Source organism: Rissa tridactyla, chromosome 11 (assembly GCF_028500815.1).
Source record: "Rissa tridactyla isolate bRisTri1 chromosome 11, bRisTri1.patW.cur.20221130, whole genome shotgun sequence".
In the NCBI taxonomy this organism is placed as follows: Eukaryota; Metazoa; Chordata; class Aves; order Charadriiformes; family Laridae; genus Rissa; species Rissa tridactyla.
Window position 1 is genome coordinate 8,180,607 of NC_071476.1, and position 18,959 is coordinate 8,199,565.

At 46.2% G+C, this 18,959-nt stretch overlaps 1 protein-coding gene across 2 annotated transcripts in view; it reads left to right on the forward strand.

Moving 5' to 3' along the window:
* Positions 1-6,624: 6,624 nt before the first annotated feature.
* FSTL4 (follistatin like 4) overlaps positions 6,625-18,959 on the forward strand; it is a 239,883-nt gene continuing 227,548 nt past the window's right edge. For both annotated transcript variants that reach the window (XM_054217862.1, XM_054217863.1), the window contains exons 1-2: positions 6,625-6,643; positions 9,002-9,137. In XM_054217862.1, coding sequence (XP_054073837.1) covers positions 9,009-9,137 — 129 coding nt within the window. In that variant the 5' untranslated portion in view covers positions 6,625-6,643; positions 9,002-9,008. The remainder of the gene's footprint in view (positions 6,644-9,001; positions 9,138-18,959) is intronic.

The window sequence follows — 18,959 nt, forward strand, 5'->3', positions numbered from 1 at the left end:
ATCGTATCTTCAGTGACACGGAGCTCTGCCTCGCCAATCTGTTGTTTAAAATTTCTCATCAAACGCCTGAAGTCGCATCAGTCAAAGCTGACAACAGGTTGCACATTTCCAGCTCCTCTCACCGAAGTACGCGAGACCGGGACTGGCCCAGGTCTCTCCTTCTTCCCAGTCCTCGTATTTCCCACGTCATATTAAACATATTGTCACCTGCAGCTTCAACCCTCCTAAACTTCCAAAGTGTTTTTGCTTGCTGTCTTTTTTTCTGGTTTTAATTTATTTTTTTTAAACTGAGTGGAGACGCTTAATTCTCATTTCAGTGAACTGGTTATCCTGTATTGTAAGAAAAAAAAATAAAATTAAAAAATTGCTAACTTGTTTTTCCGCTTTCTCTGCATAGGAATCTTCCCCTCCTGAAGTCTGTCTTTAAAATCATCCATTTTTCTTTTCCTTCTAACTCCAATCACTGTTTTTTGGGCCTCTCCAATTCCCAGTTCAAAGGAAAGCAACAGTTATTTTGCTTCAAACTCATCCAGCCCCGAAGATGAGGAATTTATCAGTTTTTCATTGCCAGCCTGCTCTGGAGCAAGCAGCAGTTTATAACTCCAGTTCTATAACAGAGCTCTTTGCTTTGCCCAGCCTTGGTGGGGGCGTGGGGGGACAGCAGACCCCCCGGCAAAGCTCCCACAGATCCCTTTCAAAAATGCCCCTTGGGATGCAGCCAGGCTTTTGCAAGGTCTCAGGACAGATTGGAAGCATTTGAAAAGGAGGGGGATGGAGCTGGATGGAGGTCGGGGGTGCGAGAAGGGGATGCCTGCCAGTCGCTTTTTACAAATAGTATTTTCAAAAGGTCGGAAAGATTTTGAACCAAAATATCAGAGAATTGCATAGGACCCGAGTGAGCAAGAGAAGACACTAAAAATGACTGTTGGTACCTAATTGTGCCCAGGTGGGGAAGGGAAATCCGGGCATCCTGAGATACCTGGGTGAGGAACACCGTCACCTTTGGCACCCGATAACTGATGGAGGAGCAGACGGGCACTTCACATGACCCGAATTGCCCAGCATATCCACTGCGCGGGGTAATTCCTCATTTAGCCATCGAAAGTGGGATGCTCAGGCTCGGGCACAGGCATGGAAACAGCAGAGACCGGCGGCAGGAGGTGGATGAGACTCGGGGATGTGAGGCCAGGACTCGGCACCCCCGGCTGGGGTCCGGGGAGGGTGTTCACAGCGCGGGGAGGTCGCAGCAGGCGTTCGGCGCTGCCACCCCGTGCTCTTCCACTCGTCTCAGCTGTCAGGGTCCCGTGGAAGCGCAGCAGCCCCAGCCTGTGCGTTTAGAACTGCATCAGATGATGTAAAAAGAGCAAAATGCGCCGACTACTACAAACGCATGGCGGCATGTATCACCCAGGAAAGCTGTTGGTGGGGAAGAAACACGGCCGCATCCCTACTCGGCATCCTCCAGCATGCGTGGATATAAATAAATAGGGGCTGTGCAGGAACTTCAGATGTCCACTAATGCATCCCGTGCACAATTGACAGCACAAACATCTTTTCGTAGAATAAATGATGTTGGTAAGTGGCAAGACTTGTCTTCCTTCCCTTCAGGAAATGGGGAAGAGTTGTCTCCACTGACATTACTTCCGATTTTTTTCCCTCAGGAAAGAGAAAAAGATCTCACTGAAGATAACATATTTCTTTCTGATTAGATTCCATCTTTACTTCTTTTTTTTTTTCAAACCTCAGATGTCTTAAACCTATAGGCCAGCTGTGAAATATACACTAATTTCTTCTTTTAGGACACTCTACAAAGACCTCCTTTATAATACCCATGAAAAATTCACAACAGATACTCCCCATTTTATTACATTTCTGATTTCTTTTTTAATCCAAACATTAAATCAGCAATTCCAGGTTGTTTCCTTCCTAAAGAAGGAAACCGAAAAAAAACCCAAGAGTCCCTACAAGCCTTTGGGCACAGTTTGGGTAGAATAAACTCCATTTTTTTGTAAACACTGAAAATATTTCGGAGGTGTTGCATTTAACAGGCCAGAACTAAAGGTGTGAAAAATACCGGAAAACCAACCTGTCTGATCACTTGGTATTTCCTGCAAAGAAAATATAAACTGAAAAACAATTTAAAAAGCTTACTTTCATGAAAGAGCCTCTCCTGCAACCTCGTGCCTAATTTTGTGGAATGATTTTTTAATAAGCAGATTTTCTTCCGGACTAGACCTGCTTTCTGAGAGCAGCCGGTGTCTTTTTAAACATCTGAACTAGGGGGTCCTGTCCTTTGGTGTCCCCACACCAAAGCCAATGACAAACCCAATTTAATTCAGCAGGATGCAGCTGTTAAGAGCCTTTCTAGAAAGAAACGCAAAAATTGGCATGTTTTATCAGTCTTTTAGACTGCTCATCTCCTTCTGTTGTTAATTGCAGGCATTACATTGCCTTTGCGATGTGTCCAGTCTATGCCTAATCCCCCCCACAGCCTTTGAAACCAAGCATCCTAAATCCTCCTTGCTTCTGCAGTCCCTCCCTCTCCTGTAAACATCCAATCCTTTTTAAAAAATAAATGAGAAATGATTATATTGATTTTTTTTATTTTTTTATTTAAAAAAAAAAAAACTGATACGACGGTGAAGAGGCGAGTGAATGAATTTCAATGTTTGCCTTTCCGTAGAGCCAGGGATAGGTGGAAATAGAAGGAGCACTTTCCCAAACAGCGTGTGCTCCTGCCTTGGGGCAGCGCAAGCCCGTGGCGGGTTACGGGATCCCACCGGGGAAAATCCGCTGCCCCCGCGGGACACCCCCGTTTCAGGGACGCTCAGGGGTCTCCTCTCACCCTGCCGGGGTCCCGCATTGCCCGGAGCCGGGGGTATCGGAGAGGGGGGACCAGCAGCACGGAGGTACCGGTCCCCCCGTGTTTCTGGTACCCACGCAGGGATGCTCCGACTGCCGTGTGTGCGTCGCCCCCCGACCCTAGACTGTGTCCCGTCCCCCCCCGCCGCGGAGGCCGCCCCGCCCTCCCCGCACAGGTGCCGGCGATTGGGTGGAATATGCAAATGCGGCGGTGACGTCAGGCGGCTCCGGCCCCAGAGAGCTGAAATAGGGCCGGCCCGGCCCCCGCCGCCGACTCGGCCGCTGTCGCTCCTTTACCGCCCTGCTGCCCCCCGGCCGCCGCCGCCCCGCCGCGACCCGACCGCCGCTCCGCAGGTGAGTGCCGCGGGGGAGCGCCCCGCAGCGGCTGGCCCGCCCGGGGTCGGCGGCACCGGGAGAGGGGGTGTGTGTGTGTAGTGTGGGGGGGTCCGCTCCGCGCTGCCCCGCGTCTCTCCGTGCCCAGCGGAGCGCTGCCGTCCCCGGCCGGGGCTGAGGGGAGAGCGCCGGCGGGAGCTGCGCCGCTTCCCTTGTCCCGTCGGCTCCGCGGGCTGCGCTCGGGGCTGGGGGAGGTCGGTGCCGCGGACCCCCTCCGTCTGCCGGCTCCGCGTCCCCGGGCCGGGCGCGGTAACAGGTGGGTGCCCGCAGCAGAGCCGGGAGCCGGCGGGGTGGGACGTCGGGCTGGGAAGGGTGTCGCACCCCGAGCGTGGGGAGCAGGAGGCGGCGATGCTACCCGTGGGGGGGGAACGTGGGTCCCTGCCCTCGGACGCCGGGGGGGGGGAGTGTGATGCGGTGCGGGGTCGGCGGTTCCCCCTCCCCCGGTGCCGGAGCTGCGGGGCGGCCGTCGGTGGGGCCGGGCGGCGCGTCCCGCCGCGATCGCGAGTGGGGCGGGCGCTTCCACACCCCCCCCCGCGGCCGCTGGGTGGCGCCCTGGGGCCGACGGCCGCCCCCGCCGAGCGCCCGTCGGGGCCCGGTGCAGCCCGTGGGGCGCAGGTAACGGGAGACCCCCCGGTTCGGTTCGCCCGACCTGCGTTTGCAGTCGGCAGCGGAGTGGCGATTCGATTCTTTTTTCCTTAAAAAAAACCCCAAACCAAAACAAAACAACATTGGTGTCTTTCCAAACTTGTCTAAAATGCTTCTGCGCGGTGGGAATAAATGGCTTTGCGGTGGGGCTGATGCGGAGTAATGGAAGGGATGGTGCGGGACTTCTCCGAGCGTAACCTCGGAGCAGACCTGTGGCTGAAAGGTACTGAAGTGTCGCGGAGGCAGCCTGGAAAGCAAGGGTTAAATACCTGTGAGATTCAGGAGCTTCTTGGCAGCCCGTCCTCCCTGCTGGACTGATGCTCCCCAAATTTCTTCTGGGAAGTATTTGAAATGTCTTGGAGGATTTAAAGATCAAATGAAATATTCTTATGTATGTATTTGCTCAAATGAAATGTCTGGTTTGTGCTTAAACATCACAGCTGATTCCAGTGAGTTTGTAATGCATCAAAACTTTCAGTATTTATCTGAGATGCTTCAGGTAGCTGGCTGAAATTGTTATTTGGCTTCATTATGTCTTGCTGAAAGGTTAGCTTAGAATGGATTTTCTCCTTAAGCTACAAAATGTAGAAAAGACATAAAGGAGAGATTCTGGGTTTTAAGGCATATAGCAACCCAGGAGGGTTAGGAACAGGAGGAGCGAGTTAATCCTGTTTGTCCAGTCTCTCAATGGGCCCCTCCAACCTCCTCTAGCACTGTAGATTCCTCTTCAGGGCTTGCTTCTTTTTATGACCTACTGTTTGCGGTGGTGCTGGCGCAGGGTGCCCGCCTAGAGGATAATATAGGGGATGGTGTGGGACTTCTCCAAGCGTAACCTCAGAGCAAACCCATGATTGAAAGGTATTGAAGTGTCAAGGAGGCAGCCTGGAAGACGAAGGTTAAATACATGTGAGGTTTAGGAGCTTCTTGGCAGTTCTTCAGCTGGATTCATGTTCCTCACATTTCTTCTGGGAAATGTTGAAGTGTCATGGAGGATTTAAAGATCAAGTGAAATAGTCTTATGTATGCTTCTGTTAAATGAAGTGTCTGGTTTGTGCTTAAACATCACAGCTGATTCAAATGAGTTCTTAATGCATCAAAGCTTTCAGTATTTATCTAAGATAGTGCAGGTAGCTGGCTGAAATTGTTATTTGGCTTCATTATGACTTGCTGAAAGGTTATCTTAGAAGGGGGTTTCTCCTTAATTTTGTAGCATTTTTAGCATTCAACAAGAAATTATGGACATCAAAATTATTTTGCAGGCCATAGAAATGCTGTTTAGATAAGGCCGAAGCAATTGGAACACTTGATGGCAGAGGAACTGAGGACCAGATTCTTATCTGGTGTTAATAGAGCCAATTTATATAGAGGTAATGGTTTGGTCTGAATGCTTTCCTTTTGCTATAGCAACAGTCATAACTTCAGGTAATTAAGTTCAACCTCTTTGTAATGTGAAGCTTCTTGGTAATTATTAAAAGCTATTGTGAGCTATTAATTTCTCAATACCAAAAAAAAATAAGCTGCAATTTAAGTAGCCCTGAAAACAAACCCAGTAACTGCTTTGGCAAATTTTTTAATCTTATTACAGTCAACTTAATTGAATTCTTAAAGCTTCTGTGTTGTGAAGGAGGAAGTTGTGGGATCTTTGCGGCAGTCTAGCTGTTTGACAGCTCATATTGCATGTCACAGAAGTGCTTTAGACAATTTGTGGTGCTCTCGGCTCAAACAGCCAATGCGATTAGTGTTCCCTTCCTTTTTCAAGGTGACCCTTTTTGCTTGAGCAGCTCTAAAACCTGGGCCCTAAAACCTTTGCTTGTACCTTTGCCTTGCTTCTGCTGGCTGTTGCTCCTCTTCATTTAGAGGCGTCGCACGAATTTTCTTGCGCGTGGAGCCTCTCCCTGCGTGTTAGTGTCTGCACAAACCCATCCGAGCTCGGGATGGCTGTCCTGCCACTGCTGGCGCTCCTGTGGTGCGTGGTCCCACCAGGCTGGGCATGACATGTGCGAACAAACCGTTGTGTTGGAGCTTCTTCAGATGATGGTGTGCAGCATGGCACTGTTGTCCTTGTGGTAGTGTTTCTCGGTGAAGCAATGCCAGCTGCTGAGGGAGGCTGTAATGCTGTTGTAGCTCAGAGGAAGAAACCACAGGTTTTATGTAAACTTACAGGCTTTGTATAGTATCTTAAAGCCAAAATTGCTTTGGAAGTAATTCCCCTGAAACCAAAGGAAATGCCACAAATGGATGCGATGCTCAACTTTCTTTGCTTTAAAATAGCCTGGTTTAATTCTAGCATCTGCATTACAATTACTAATTTCTGCATTACACAGTAGATTAAAATCTCTGTTTGCTCACACATGTTGCCAAGAGCAGGTGTGTGATAGACTCCCCCCTCCACCCCCAGCTCTTGAGAGGCTTCTAATGTTTAGCCACAAATGTTGTTCATTTATTTTTTTTTCTTTTGAGTACAACTGCTTGTTTTATGCAGACGCTTCCATGTGCAGGCTTTGATTTTACTTGAGCAGTGATGTCCGTACAGGCTCACATCGTGAAAAATCTGTCCCTCATTCCTGCGAGGAAAGGAAATTGGTAGTAAAACTTGTCAGAGCTTACATCGGTGGTCTGGATCTATTCAATCAATTTGAATTTTTCTGTTGACTTCAGGGAACTTTAGGACTGCAATCCGGTAGCTCTATTACATGATGCAGCTGCTGAGCAGATTCTCAAGGAGCCTTCCACACAGCTTGGGGTAAGGCGATGCTGAGCTATGGTTTAGGATGCCAAGTGACACGAAAATGCTGTACAATTTCAGGATTAACCCTCACTTCGTATTTATGGTGCATAGTTGTCTCTTGGTTTAGGCTATTCAGATACATAATGTGTATTAGCATGTCCTCCTCTTACTATAAGTGAGAGCAATTAGTGTACTGTCAGTCAGCATGCAATAAAAATAAGCTATTTCTAAACTGACTGGAGAAAGATGTTCTGCAAATTCTGTTTATAAAACGACTGTAGTTTCTAGCAGGTAGAGACTGCCCTTTCAGTTTCATCAGTGTTACAGGCATCCTAATCCAAACACCATCATGTTTTCTAGCAGTTAGTTATTTGCTAAATATACACGAAACTAGCTAGTCCGCTGTTTTGCTCTAGGATTGTAATTTCAAGCAGCATATGAGTCAGAGGTCTCCAGAACTGCAAAGTGAAATAGTTGTATTTGCTGTGATGGTATCAACTGAGCATACAAAATACCTCAATAAAAAAAAAACACATGAGAAACAGTATTGCTGTGCAAGAGCAATTCGTAATGTAACAATGTACTTGTTGCTTATTGATATAGTGACTTTGGTTTATTAAACATTTATTTGTAGCCCCAGTACCATTACATCTGAGGCTTCTAATTGGAATTTAGAAAGCCTAATAAATTTTGATTTCATCCTGAGTGCTCTCAATTCAGGGTGTTTATGTTAGCGCTGAGAAGAAAGCGATGCCTGGGCTCACCGGGTGGATGGCGCGTGGCTGGGCTGGTTCTCTTGGTGGTGGGTCTTTGGGCAGGTGAAATAGCTGAGCCTACACCGTCGCTGGTGTAAACGGTCACGGCTCTGGAAGGAATAGTGATGCACCAAGGCCGGGGTATACCCTGCAGCGAATACATGGTGTGAAAACACTCTAAAATGAGTCCTGTCAAGACAAGGTATGTCATGGTGACTTAATTCAGTGAGGCTTAATCTTGCCATTAGCAGGTAACTCATCTTGTTAATGGGTATGGCTCAAACCAAGCAGCAGCCTGTCACTTGCATGCTATAGAAATGCCATTGCTTGCTTCATTAAGTGGTCATTATGCTTCGTTACGGGTCTGTGTCAGCATCCTCGGCGGCTGCTCTGAAAGGTCAAATCTTCCCTCAGCTACCATGAAAATGGTACCAGACCTGAAGACTCCTTTAGTATTTTTAATGTGAAAAGTAATGACACAAACTGGTGTCTTGTTCCCAACAAAGTTCAGGTGACATATGGAGCTCCCCTGGCTGAGCTTCCAGGGGCCAGTGTGGGGCTATGCATGTATGGAACATGGTAGTCCCATCTGACAATACTTGGAGTAACTGCATTGGTTTCACTTCCAAATTCATTAAGAAAACCCACACAAGGCAAGAACCACTGGTCAAAGTGGATGCTGTTGTGGTGCAAATCCTTGCTTGCTTCTTCCCAGCCCCCTGTGGCTGATGTGGGGCTGTGGTGGGGCACATGGAGATGGTGCTGCTGAGTAGGATGAGTCTGGGAGGGCTTGGAGATGTCTCTGTTTGGGACAGAGGAAAAAAAAAAAGTGGAAAAATGACAGCCTGAGGCGGGGCTCACCTACATCGTGGTTGGAGAAACACCTCAGCCCTCTTCAGCACAGACTTTTTCAGGTCTTGCAAGTTGTAGTGGGTTTGGTGACCACCTGGGCAGGTGCCCTCAGCTGGGGCAAGAATGGCTGTTCCTGCATTTGGGTGCCAGCTGTCAGACCCCAGTTTGCTGTCTTAGCCAAAGGGGTGGCAGTGGCTGTATCTGCTGAAGGCAGCAGCATCCTCTGAATTTGAGGGGAATAATGCTGTTTCCTGTCACATTGCTGGAAACCTCCAGTGGTCAATGAAGTGAATGTGTGTGTCTGGGGCTTTCCTGAAGATCTGCTGAGGGTTCAAATGTGAGTCCCTGAGTGCCCCTATGCTGCCAGGGGTTCTGGAGATGGGATAAAGTCACCCTTTGGTTCCTGCGGTACCATAATTGTGTGTTTTGATGGGGTTTGCTCTTGGCCACAGTAGTTAGATTTGGAAATCCCAGAGCTCTGGTTCTGTAGGTGCTGTGTGGGTAACAGCATGTCCTGTGGGGGGTAGTTTTGGGGTAAATATTTCACAAAACTGCTACGCTGTGGGAATTCATTGCCAGTACACTGATGGGTGCAAACAGGAAAATCGGTGTTTTGCTGTGTGTGCTGTGGGAGTCTGCAGGGCTCCATCGTCACTGATTGAGTGTGGACGGGCACCATCAGCTGAAGCTTCTGCCATGTTATTGAATCTGAGCTGAGTTTCGTTGCGAGATGGTTGTTTTATGACTGCTCTCTTGTTTTCAACAGACGTGAGATGATGAAATCAAACAGCTTTTGGTTATCTCTCGTATTGCTTGGGGTTTTCCCATTGGTGACGAGGGGATGGATGGATGCGGACCGGAGCAGAAGGCTGTATTCGGACACAGGGAAGCTGCATCAAGAGGTACTGTACATCAGCTGCTGCTACAAGTCTTGTGTTTCTATTTTTGTGCTGCCTTCAGGCTTTCCGTACTGTGAAAACAGAACACAAGTGAGGGCCTACCCATGTGTATTTGTATTAAACACCTGCTGAGGAGGTCAGTGAAGAAACAGTGGTTGGGTACAAACTGTGAAGCAGAAGCTCTTACACTTTTTGGGTATATTGCCATCATTCTGGGAGTGAAATTGCGCATCTGGCCATTGTGGGGGTGCTGTCTTTGCCCCAGAGACTCTACACTCTGTCCTAGGGCTGCTGGGACCAGTGAAACTAAATTTAATAAGCAAACTTTGTCCTGGCTCTTCATTTGGGTCACTGCACTTTCAGTTGAAACCTGAAAAAATTCCTTTTACTGCTTAAAAACAAGGAAATCTGAGCCATTGGGTGGTTCTGAGGGAACCAGCAAAGTTACCGCCCACAGCGTTTCCATCCTGACTTTCTGATGTCAAACCCCTTTGAAGTGTAAAGTAATGGGAAAGGGACCAAGGGAGCCTGGTGGCCACAGGCACAGGGATGGTGGTCTTGATCCAGCTGGGGAGGACCCCTGATGCCTGGCTGTCTGGGGAGGTGGGACTCCTGATGCATTGATGCAGGATGGCGATGTGCTCTTCAGCGTGTGGTCCTTGGGTTGGTGGGAGCGGAGAAGCCAACTGGACTTGTTTCCAGTGCTGAAGGTGACAGCCTTGGCTTTCGTTGCAGTGATATGGATTAAGCAGGTCTCTGTTCTGATGGGCATCCAGTGTGGGCCATCCCAGCAGGGACGGTGGCTTTCTGGACCGGACCTTACAGTGTGGGTTTGCTGCACAGATGTGGGTAGGCTCAGATTTCTCACATCTCTGAGTTTGAGGCATGTGAATAAGGCTGTAAAAATCCAGAAATGTGACTTTCATGAAAAGAGAAGGATGAATGCTGAAACAATTTTAGTTATTTAATTAGATCCTGATTATCATAGGTTTGCTAAATGATTGTTCAAATGCCTGAAAGTGGGAGATGGTGGGGGAGGCAAGGGAAAGGAGACTTTGGTAGTTTTTAACTGCCATTGCCTGGAACACTTACGTACTGGCAGACACATTAGTCAGTGCCAGGCTAATGATGAGCCCTTGATGGATTCATGCTGCAATTGGATCTATTTAAGCCTCAGGATTTTGTTCTACTTGGAGAATCCCATTTCTCCCAGTCACATCCCATCTACAAATACCCACAGTTGTGTGTGTTATTTCAGTAAAGCAGTTTAAGGTAATTAAAAACATGCTTTTTCACTGCTTAGCAGGACTTGAAAATCATTTTAGGGGAGTTAGAGGTTCTGCAGTTCTGAGTTCTGTCTCGGGTGTACTTTTTGCTTGAGGTATCCATCCTTGCTCTGCAAAAGTGAAGAAAAACAGTTCCCCTTCACTGTTCTTTTGTTGCTGTGTAGGCCCAGGTAGCACTCTGGTGCTCCATTAAACACATTCTTTTCTTGTCTCAGATCACTTTTGCTTTTTTTATTAAAAATAATTAAATATTTTGCATGCTTTTGCATTTTAAAATATCTCATTCTTCACTAATGCGTATTAGTTTTGATTTTTTTGGAAAAAGTTACTCTGAGGAATTAAATTCATTACTCAAATTATTTACTTTAACACAAATTGTAGAACTATTATGCTACTTGAAAGATGTTAATTCATTTGATCTTCCTCTAAAAACCGTGAAGTTACTGCACCAATTACTTGATCTTGCTTGAGGTGGAAGGATCTAAGCTAGAAATGTATTTGTTCAGATTTGTGCAGAATTTAACAGGTGTGAATATTAAAAAATTTAATGTACAAAGATGACGGCTAAAATAGCTTCAAGGGATGTGAGTTATAATGCAGATCTTTTTAAAAGTAACTGTGCAGAAAGCTTATTCCCAAAGAAAGAGTGTTTATACAGTGTGGCACCAAACACCAAGGTGAATCTGGAAGCCCTGAACAGAGCTGTCAGGTAGGTCAGTGAAACTGAGATAACTGCCCTTTGCTCTCAAAAGGCATTTATTTTGTCTTTCAGAAAATAGTTTAGCCATAATACCTTTTTTAATGATAAAAATCACCTGAAATCCTTTCCTAGTGATACTGGTCTTTGTTCAGTTCGGAGCTCCTTATTCAGGAGAAGTGTTTGTTAGTTACCAAATTTGTGGTTTGATTAATATGTAATTCCATTAACACGCGTTTAAAATGTTGAATCACAAATAGGAAAGCTCCTAGCAATTCACTAAAATTGCTTAAAAATATGTAAAGGGTTAATTCACAGGTCAAATAATCTGAAGTGTGCTCTGATCTAAAATTCCTATGAACTTCATCAAAGCAAATACTTGGCTATGGGTCACTGACCTTCACTAATACTTGTTCTGATCTACATAGGAACAAGTTTACTGAATCAAAAACATTGCTTAATTTATGTTCAGATTGCTAAATCGATTTCTTCATGGTCTGTGGTAGAATTATTGCAGTTGTGCTTTGCATTTATAACAGAAAAATGAGTCTTGAGGCCATAGACCGCAATATGCAGCCCTTCTGCATGAGAAGTTAACTCTCTGACATAGCAATGGTGTATGTTTTCTCGATGCTCAGCCTTCCACCTCTCAAATTTATGGGGTGTTCCTGAAGAGGTTTGTTTTCTGAAATATTTTTAGTCCTGACTACGATAGTTAAACATGCGCATGCAGTCTGAAATTCCATGGGTGTAGAACGAACTAAAATAAAATCCTGATTAAAATAAGGACAAGGTTAGTATTTAACTGAAAAGCTGGAACTTTCCTGGTCTATATTAATTTTGGAGAATGCTGCTGTCACTTTTATGTTGTGAAACTTCTCATAGGCTGGTTCCAGAGGATGCTGGGAAGCTCTTGGAGCTTCTGGATGCTGCACATGGACTTCTGTGGAGCTAGGAGGTGCAGCTTCCCAGAGCTGAACCATCATAGGACTAAATCCTACTGAGTGGAATATATGCCAAAGTACCTGAATATATAGAGCTCACCACTCTGGGGTGATATTTTTGGACAAGCTTTGCCTCTGCCTTCAGCAAGGCTGATTCCATGCTGAAGGTGGACATTTCAGAGGTGACCACACTTCATGGGCAGCCCTGTGCTGGCTTAGAAGGGCTCTGAGTTGCACCAGGTGGTGCAATCTGGGGTCACCTCTCCTTTCTTGAAAGGAATTCTCAAAAATGTAGCTCTGCCAGTTATTGCCAGTGGCAATGAAGGGAGTTTCCAGCATGAGTACAGCAGAAAAGAGACGTAACCTGTATCTGAGATAACCCTGGAGTTAAGATTTGAAGGAGAACTTGACCAGGAGAGTCTGATGGAAAGCCAGTGGTACTACTCCACTTGGTCTCTACAGAAAGTAATCCACACCAGTAGCTCAGGCTGATTTTTCAGCCTACTGGGGTATTTTTACAAATATTATCTTATTATCTTATTAAATCTTCTTTAATCTTATTAAATATTGAAATTTGGCAGCTAGCTTTCTTTCTCCTGTTCCCCGCTTTCTGTGCGAGAGGCTGCTTTTCTGTAGGTGCCGAAGCCAAGCTGTTTTTGCCATGGTTCCTGGGGCAAGTTTCTCACCTTCTCTTCTCAACCTGTGGTGCTGCAGGTCTCCATTGGCTCCTCCAGGAGCAGGTCTCCCATCTGCTGCGGGGAGCTCCTCAAACACAAGTCAGCACAGTGCTATGCCTCAGAAATAAAATTCTGTAGGATGTTTTCCGGGGCACTGCTGGCAGGTAGCCTGAACAGTATTGTCCTAGCTGGATAGCGTGAAAGTAGAGAATAATCCTGTGCGTGTACATGTATATTTGGTTTGTGCTGAGTTGTTAAAGGAACTATTTGGATGTCACCAATTGCTCCTGAGCAGTTACGGTACAGACTGGCAGGCGTCCTGGGCTCTGCTCTGGGCTACAGAACCAGAACTGCTGTGTGCTTTTGTAGAAATGCTTAATTGCTTTCATTTGGCTTTCACCCCATGCTCGATCTTTGCCACCCACCCTCCTATTTAAGAAGTCTCATGAGAGACCTGAAATCTTTGTGCAGCACCGCAGCGCTCCTGCAGGAGAAGATCTGTGTCCCTGGGGAGGCTCCTCCGGTGCAGGGCTCACAAGTGATGTTCCAAGTGCTCACACGAGTGGCTCTTGCAGATCATAGAATCATTTAGGTTGTAAAAGACCCTTGGGATCATTGAGTCCAACCATCAGCCCCACTCTACAAAGTTCTCCCCTACACCATATCCCCCAACACCACATCTAAATGACTCTTAAACACATGCAGGGATGGTGACTCCACCACCTCCCTGGGCAGCCTATTCCAGTGTCTGACTACTCTTTCTGGGAAGAATTTTTTCCTAATGTCCAGCCTAAACCTCCCCTGCTGCAGCTTGAACCCATTCCCTCTTGTTCTATCGCTAATTACCTGTGAGAAGAGACCAGCACCAACCTCTCCACAATGTCCTTTCAAGTAGTTGTAGAGAGTGATGAGGTCTCCCCTCAGCCTCCTCTTCCTCAAACTAAACAGTCCCAGCTCCTTCAATCGCTCCTCATAAGATTTATTCTCCAGGCCCTTCACCAGCTTCGTTGCCCTCCTCTGCACTCGCTCCAGCACCTCGATATCTCTCTCATATTGAGGTGCCCAGAACTGGACACAATACTCAAGGTGTGGCCTCACCAGTGCTGAGTACAGGGGGACAATCCCCTCCCTCCTTCTGCTGGTCACACAATTCCTATTACAAGCCAGGATGCCATTGGCCCTCTTGGCCACCTGGGCACACTGCTGGCTCATGTTCAGCCACTTGTCAATTAGAACCCCCAGGTCCTTTTCTGCCAGGCAGCTCTCCAGCCACGCTGCCCCAAGCCTGTAGCGATGCATGGGGTTGTCGTGGCCCAAGTGCAGGACCTGGCACTTGGCCTTGTTGAAGCTCATGCCATTAGCGTTGGCCCATCGATCCAATCTATCCAGGTCTCTCCGCACTGGTGTGTTTGCTTTTCTCCTCTCCGTGCTGCAAGATGTTTGCGCCTCTCTGGTGCCCCTGAACTGTCTGCCCTCCACAGGGAGCAAGGCACTGCCGGCATGCAGTGCTCTCTCTCATTTGCACTCTGACAGCACAGTTCAAGGGTAAACAAGACCAGCTGTGCCAACGCTATTTCAGTTCCTTGATCATTTTTACCCACTATGTTTGTTACCTTATTTTGCCTTATGCCTTAAATTATACCACCAACCTCAAAGTGTCACGTGTAGTTATACCAACACTTATTTTTAGCCTAATGAATGCAGCAAACACGCTCATTTCTTTAAGGTACTGTAACTTTCTTACTGGCATTTGGCAGGTATGGGCTGCATAGGATATCCGTAGTCTGACTTGTTCATTAGTTATTACTTGCATGGCACATGAACCGCTTAAAATCTCCAAGTAATAAATGTCACTTTAACCTTCACTGTGACTGCAAACACCGGGTCTTACCAGCCCTTCAGTGCCATCCCGCACAGGTTAAAGCATCCCTCTGGAGTCCACTCACAGCCTCAACTGCACTTGTCCAGAGCTATCAATTACTGCTGAAATTCCTAATTATCTTCAGATTCTTAACTGTTTTTCCCTTACTGCTGCACCTGAAGACCACAGTTGGTTATTCCAAGCAGCAGGGGAGTCATGGGGATGATTTTGTGCTCTTTTCCCCAGCAAAATTGTATTTCCTTATCTGACAGGCTACGAAAGGAGTGCTGTGGGAAGTAAGGTACAAAACTGCAAAGGCTTTTGGTAAAAGCTTTTACTTCTAATTCAAATAGAGGCATATTTTCAAAGCATGAGCTTGGAATAAAACAGGTGCAATGTATCAATTTTATATGCAGTTGAAGATCTAATATCCTGGTGTTTATTTTAAGAATTATTATTAGTAATGTATTCTCTACCGTGTGCGTGCTCTTCCTGCTTGTAAGTCAGTTTGGAGAAAGGAAGGAAAGAATCAGATTTGAATTAGTATCTGTCCTGGGCTCCAGCCTGTGCCTGTTTAAAACATCGATGAAGGTAAAGGGAGACAAGACTTAAATTTATTTTTGTACCACTTCGGTATGTACTGATAATTCACTCCTTGTTACCTGCAATTTATGTGGTATCCTCTTGGACACAAGAGGGAATTTTTTCCACAGTGAGAACAATCAGCCACTGGAATAATCTCCCCAGGGAAGTGGTGGATTCCCCATCATGGGACACTTTTTTAAGATTCAGCTGGACGAGGGGCTGGGCCGTCTTGTCTGCACTGTGCTTTTGCCAAGAAATGCTGGGACAGCTGATCCCTGAGGTCCCTTCCAACTTTGTATTCTATAACGTTATTCCTGTGGAAATGAGAAGCTTTTGCCTTGAGTGTTGGTTATTGGAGTATCTGATTCCATGGCAGTTCATGGTGCTGTGGAATATTTTCATAGTATTTGGAAATACATGTTGGGGTCCTTCCTCTGCATCCCCAAGCCTCGCCTACCCCCTCCTGTGTACCCAGAGGGTTTAATAAATGCTGTATCTTATGGGATGTCTGATGCAGTAGAAAATTTGAATGTTGGGTTACTTGGAACAAGGCAGGTACTATATACTTGAATAACAGCATCACATTTGAAGAACTTTAGCTTACATAGATGTTTATGGTTCAATAGTGTCAGGGATTGTCAGGATGCATCTATAGCACAAGTTAAAGATGAAACAGTGCCTTACAGAACCAAAATACTGCTTCCTTTATTATTATTTTTTTTAATCTTCTGGTAAGATGCAGTGTGTGATACCTCTCGGTTGTCCTGCATTGCCCAGCCTGCTGGGGCTATCACCATCTAGCTAACGGCAACCAGTACCACCAGTTGCTCCAGGGATGCCCTCCCTGCAGTTTAAGTGGTGCCTCGGATGCTGCTGACCTGCAATTTTGGTGCTGTAGCTGGAGGTAGGCAGTGCTTGGATGCTGTTCCCAGGGTGCCCGGCTCTGTGCCGAGCTGCGGCATGGACTGACCGCAGGAATCAAATCTCAGGAAGGTTTTTTTTCTCATGTCACAGTTGAGCAACTGTGAAAAATCATAGCTAGGTGGGGAAATGCTGGTATATTCCTGAAGCAGAGAGTAAGACCAGAGCAAAATGTCTTGCAAATAAAAAAGAAATCTAAGGCAATTTTAACTTGGCTATGATGTGGCAGAGGGTTACACTTCCAGATATTCTGTTCAGAAGCTCCTTAACCTTAAAAGGGTAAATATTGACTATTTTTTTTTCCAAACGTAGCATCTTCTCCCTTAAAAGGCTATAGCAGTAGTTTTTAAAGGAAGACAGTTCTACTGAAAGGACTTTCTACCATCAAGCAGGGGAATTCTTGGTTTTGTGGTTTTTGTAGTTTGTTTTGTTTTTTTTTTTTTTAGATTAGGAAGGGTACATCAGCAAATTTGGGATTTCTAAAATAGGGATCCCATGAGCTTCCCTATGACAATGTGGAAATTCATGGAGTTATACCTGGGTTTCTCATCTGAAGTCCAGAAATAGTAGTGAGTAAAATCAGAGATGCAGCAATTACCTCAATTAGCTGCCGTATGGGTGAGCAGATGATACTGTGTGATGTGAGACACCAGAGCTTCTCTCAATGTTTATACCAGACAGGACAAATCTAAATTGCCAGCGTCTGTACTGTTAGCAAGCTTTCTTTAAACAGCAGTGCGTGATTTATTTTCTTCCTCATGCCTGGCTCAAAAAAAAAAAGTGGATGCTCTCTGCCTCATTAGCATCTTTTTTTTTTCGAAAATATACTGTGTTTGTGGCTGTAAACAGAGGATCCTGATTGTCAAACTGAGCTGTATATTAGTAATAACCACTGCGGCTGCTGCAGTCTGGATGCAGGATCACCTAGCCCTGTACTGGGTGTCAGCATAATTTTCTTGACCCCTCACTTGAGATAAGGAAGAGCCTGCTCTGAAGGGGGGAAAAAAAATCATCATCCCTGGGATGATAATCTATTAATAGGAACAGCCACTTGTTATTAATTTGCGAAATGAGTCAGGAGTGTATATTTAGAAATTGTACAGCAGTTAGGCTGATCCTGAGAGCAGGTCCCTGGAGACGTGGCGTGTGCAGGGGTAACGTCTAATTTAGCGACAGACCCAGCGTGAGCCCAGCTGCATGTGCTGAATTTGCTGTATCCCCCTGCACGAGGACTGCAGCCTCTTCCACGGAGTGGCTGGTAAGCAGCAATACAGGCAACCTGTGGATCTGGGACGTGTTACCTGCTCTTCTGCATCTCTTCCATCTGCTGCATTAATTGGGTTGTTTTTGGTTTTTTTTTTTGGCAAAGTCTCCTATGTTAACCTTTGCTTATGGTCATAAAAAAGTGACTCCTTTTGGCTAAATCTACATCCATATTAAAGGGCAGGAGACCGAAAACACTTCAAGGTAAGGTTATCCTAGGAATTGCTGTCCTTGAGAACGGTTGGTAGCTCTTTGGTACCAAACTTGGTACAGGTTAAGCACCATGCTTGTGGAGGCAGAGGCTGCTAACAAAGAGGATGGCAAATGCACAGCCGTATACAAATCTGTAAATACTGGTCTGCAAATGGGGGAAGGTGGGAAAGAAAGAGGACTACAACACTGCTGTGAAGATTTGCACCTTAAAATACTACATTGAGCTATTGCTCAGTGATTCCTGCTTGTGATGTGCCTCTGTGTCTGGGTTGTACGCACTCATCCTCGGGTTTTAGTCAAAGGAAAACTAGGAAGAAATAGCAGACAGGAACCGGTCTTTCCTGATTTCAGGCCTAATTGTGACTGTTTAATTACTTACCTCGCAAAGCATGCTCACTTTTCAAATTAGAACGCAGGAGATTGCATGTGGCCACATGTGGATGTGCAGGGACAAAAGGAAGAACAACTGTTACAGAAAAATCAGGAAATGGTCCTTTTCCCCCTCCCTGTTGGTAGGTTGTCTATGTACACTGCCCATCACTTATAAACCAAGTATAAAGTATTATGTAGCTACTGTAATTTTTAAGTGCTAGGCTCTGCATGTATTTCAGAGCCATATTTTAGGGCAGAAAGCCCTGTCCTGTGCTCCATCTCCTGTTGTGCCCCACAGGACAGCACTGGGGCTGTGCTGCGAGTCCCCTGTGTGTGACACGAACGCGTCCAGCCCTGAACTGGGGGACCACATGTATGACAGAGCATGTGGGGTTGCTGTGGAGCCATGGACTATTTTAGCAGTGGGTTGGCGTATTTTTATTTTAGACTGCTAAGGCTGTGTATAATAATACTCTACACCTTCATGTCTACTCCACAGCTGCAGGATGCAGGTTCACGGGTTGCTTTTAGTCATGCACAGCAGCTGCTACAGATGTGACTTTATACATACACCAAGCAATTATTAGGTGTCTAGAATCTATGACACTTTTTTAACCTGCTCTAGATGTTTAATATTATCTGCCTAAAGGCTGGATTATTTAACTCTCCTAGAATTGAGGAGAACTTCAAGAGCAGCTTATTCCTGTCTTGTCCCCTGTCCCATGGGTGTTTTAAAGCGTTTGGGAAGCTCTGCTTCCTACTGTGCTTCCTGCAGACAGTCCAGGACCATCTTTGTTTCTGAATGACCTCCCCGTGCTCATGCTGCAATAATAATTTCATGTAGTTAGAGCATCCCCATGGCTGTTCTGTCCTGCCTGCTTGTTCCTTGGCTGGAGAGAATGTGTGGATTTTTATTAATAGAGATTGCCCTTGAGGTGTGGGAATTAGATTTCTGCATGGCAGACAAGTCACCACAGTTCGGTACAGCGATTTCTTGGGCTTCGTA